Source organism: Meleagris gallopavo, chromosome 7, assembly GCF_000146605.3.
Source record: "Meleagris gallopavo isolate NT-WF06-2002-E0010 breed Aviagen turkey brand Nicholas breeding stock chromosome 7, Turkey_5.1, whole genome shotgun sequence".
NCBI lineage: Eukaryota > Metazoa > Chordata > Aves > Galliformes > Phasianidae > Meleagris > Meleagris gallopavo.
The window spans coordinates 6,757,739-6,761,356 of record NC_015017.2 but is presented as its reverse complement, the minus strand read 5'-3'; the positions used below and the strand labels follow the sequence as shown (position 1 = coordinate 6,761,356).

Below are 3,618 nucleotides of genomic sequence, written 5' to 3'. Positions count from 1 at the left end.
ATATACTGCAGACAGGTAGATTAATCTCCACGTGGGCCCAAATAGTGGAAGGAGCTTCGGTACAATAATCTTTCTGTATTCCTCTGTCTCATGCAAATTTAGTCTAAATGTTGTTCCACTTGATAGAAAACTAAAAAAAAAAATTCTCAGGGACTTACCTTCCTTGAAAAGGAAAAAATCAAGTCAAAATCCTGAAGTATGCTTTTTTTTTAAAAAAACCATGACAAAGCAAGAAAAGCAAACGAAAACCTGAAGAATTTCACAAATTTCAATGGGCTTTGGAAAGCAAATTGTAATAGAAAAATGTGTGCCAATTCCAAGTGATAGAATTAATATTCCAGTTAAGATAGAACATATTCAATATAACACTGCTTACAATTCACATCAAGGTACATTTTGATTAATACAATATAATAGGAAATTTATGAAGTTATCTGCAAGGTAAGAATAAAAGACAAGAGGGACAGAACAACTTACATTGTTACCAGGGGACCAGGTAGACCACGAGCACCAGGAAAACCAGCAGCACCCTATAAGAAACCAATACTTTCATCAGTTTCTAAAGATTAGAAAAAAGTGAACCAACTCATTTCGGTTGAAAAGCTGCCTTTGAATTCTTTTAATTCAGATTTTATGCAAAACAAACGAAAGGTCCTGCAACTGAATATCAAGTTGTTGGTTTTTTTCTTTTAAACATACTTAGTTATTTTTCAAATTCTAATTTCCCATCCCTCCCCCCCACTTCTCCCCCACCGTCTTTCACCAAGGAAACGTCTTCTATGTTATCAAAGGAAGACCAATAGTCTCTGAGAAAGTCGGTAGAGACCGCAAATAAATCTATTATCTGTTGAGATTTTATAGCTTTGGGTTTTGCCCCAGCAATTATTTTGACTCCTCCTTTTTATTACTATCATGAAATCCAACATTTCCAAACACCTTGGACTTCATTAGACCTTGTGATTAATCTACATCCCGTCTGTTATAGTAGTCAGTGAGAAATGGTTCTGTTTGTATCCAAGAGCTACTTACAGGGCCTCCGGGAGATCCACGTTCTCCTTTGACTCCTTGGGGACCAGGTGGACCCTATGTGGACAGAAACAGGTATTTTGAAATAGTTTGCAAACTAGATAAACATTGTACATACCATCATTAAGCAGCAAGCAGTTCAAGTGCTTGTGCTTGGACCCAGCCACTCTAAGGTGGAGGGAAGGCTGAAGAAGCCTCTTCATTTGGAGCTATAAGAGCAGCACAGACTTACTGGTGCACCGGGACCACCCTGCGGACCTGCAGCTCCGGGGGGCCCAGCCTCCCCCCTCAGACCAGGTGGGCCTCGCTCTCCTTTCCCACCAGGTTCACCATTCTGGCCCTGTAAAAAAGTTGTAACTAAATTAATGAATAATAAAAAGACAGAAAATAACACCGTGATGAAAGAACTTATGCAGACTCTCTTCTGAAGGGAGAAGTTTTATCTGTCAACTAGCATGGAAACGGAAGGATAAAAGGAAAAAATAGATGTTGCCTTATGTTTGACTGAGTACAGAGTAAGTAGCAAGGAAATCAGTGCGTTTGTAATCAAAGTATACATTTAAGTAGTTATAGCAAGTCTGATGGATGTGAGAAAATGAGAAATCAAAAACCATATTCTAACGCTTTTTAAAATTCATACTTACTGGAGCTCCAGGGAAGCCAGCAGGCCCAGGAAGACCTTGTTCTCCTCGCTCTCCCTGTGGAAAGCAGCAAGTCAGCAATGGGAGTTGTTTGAAAAATATACTTCATATACTAAGTTAGATAGTACTCCTGACTACAACTGGAGATTCTTGGTTTTAGCAGTTTTGGGAGAGGAGAAAATGCGAACAATTAAAGCTAACAGCTGATGCTGGGCTCTAATAACAACTCCTCAGGAATTATCTGAAATTTAAGTGTGAAAAATGGTTGCAGGCACACCTATATAAACCCTGACCACAATTCATGGTAGTCCCTAGATATAATTCATGTGCTGCTTTATCAAAAATAAGCAATTAAATCTTAGTACGTTTATTTAACTGTATGACAAGATGGAAACGAAACAAAGATGTTCCTCTGCTTTATCTACCGATAGTTGGTTCAGACTCTTCTCTCTTATCTGTCACTGCAGCCCTGTAATCCCTTTATGCTGCTAAAAGCGATGGATTTCTATCGCATCCTTAGCAGATGTAAACCCCAAGAGTCCAACAAGAGCTGAACGTGCTCTGTTTGTTATGCTATCAAACTGCTTTTGTTCTTGATAGAGACAGTTTGCAACACTGCTGTCCAGCTAAGCCGTGGTAAAATTACACTGGAAAAGGAGTGCTGTCGCTTACCGGACCGCCACGGGAACCCACAGGACCAGGGGCACCAGCTGGACCAGTCTCTCCCTGTAAGCAATGCGAATGGTTACCAGGACTTACTCCTCTTTCCGGGAGCTGGCCAGCAACGATGCTGCTCCCAGTGTCGCACGGCGTCACGAAGGACGCTTTACCTTATCTCCAGGTGGACCAGCAGGACCAGGAGGACCGATAGGTCCTACGTTACCCTAAAATAATAACAACAACATTAACCTAAGAAAAAACATTATATTTTGTATAAAAATTAAGGACAGTTATCTTTTTGATCAATATCATTTATATTTCAGTGTAAACATGTGGCTAACTACATTTAAATGAAAGCAACTCTGTAATACCGGTGTGCTACTGCACAAAACATTTTGGACTGACATAAAGAGATCGCACCTTTTCTAGCAGTGAAAATTGTCATTTCCCCCTCCCCCCATGTAAACCTAAAACAAAAAAGTCACCTTAAGTCGGTACTCCTCTTTTAGTGGTAAAATCGAAGTCACCGATTGCCTTAAATTTAATATAGATAATAGGCCCCTGTTTCTTCAGATTTTCTCTGATGTCTGTCACCCAACTCCTTCGTTATTTTTTTCATGATAATTTTATGCATATCTTACATTTTTAAATCCATTTTTCTACTTCCTTCAATCATACAATCAGCATTAACATATTTGCTTCCTCTCTTTATTTTTATGTACATACTGCTTGTGTATACTTGTTGGATATATGTATATAATTCCAATTTGAATATGCCGTGGATAGATAAATAAATATACAGTAAACCGTGCAAGTATTCTGCATGACAGCCCTAGCTATCGCAACATTTTATTATACTCCGTTATAGCTGGAATATTCTTCTTCAGTTGGCTCAATTCAGAAAATACACGTTTTTACTACTTTTGTATCGGTAGTCTTCCTCCAAAGCATGGTCTCCATTAAGTATAATCCTGTACTTGCTAAAATTCTTCTGAATCCTGCTGAAATGGTCGTGATCACAAAGAACAGCAGTAAGACTAATTTAGTTTACAAAACCAGATTTGCACAGCCATAATGTACTGCAACGGGATTACTACTGTCTCTCTCCTAAATAGTATTTATTTACAGTAACTCTCCTCGCATTTAATGCGTAGACAATATGAAGTTAATTCAGAAACTGAAGCTTAAACACTCACTCGCTCTCCTCTGGCGCCAGGAAGGCCATCAGCACCTTTGCCACCAGGTTCTCCCTAGAAAGAAGTAAGTAGTGTAAGCGAAAAAGCAAAAGTAA

At 39.1% G+C, this 3,618-nt stretch overlaps 1 protein-coding gene across 1 annotated transcript in view; it reads right to left on the bottom strand.

Moving 5' to 3' along the window:
• COL3A1 (collagen type III alpha 1 chain) overlaps positions 1 to 3,618 on the bottom strand; it is a 67,261-nt gene that overhangs the window by 25,223 nt on the left and 38,420 nt on the right. The window contains 8 exon segments of the mRNA XM_010713346.3: positions 478 to 491; positions 494 to 530; positions 1,030 to 1,083; positions 1,259 to 1,366; positions 1,671 to 1,724; positions 2,340 to 2,393; positions 2,498 to 2,551; positions 3,524 to 3,577. Of these exon segments, the coding sequence (XP_010711648.1) occupies positions 478 to 491; positions 494 to 530; positions 1,030 to 1,083; positions 1,259 to 1,366; positions 1,671 to 1,724; positions 2,340 to 2,393; positions 2,498 to 2,551; positions 3,524 to 3,577 (429 nt within the window).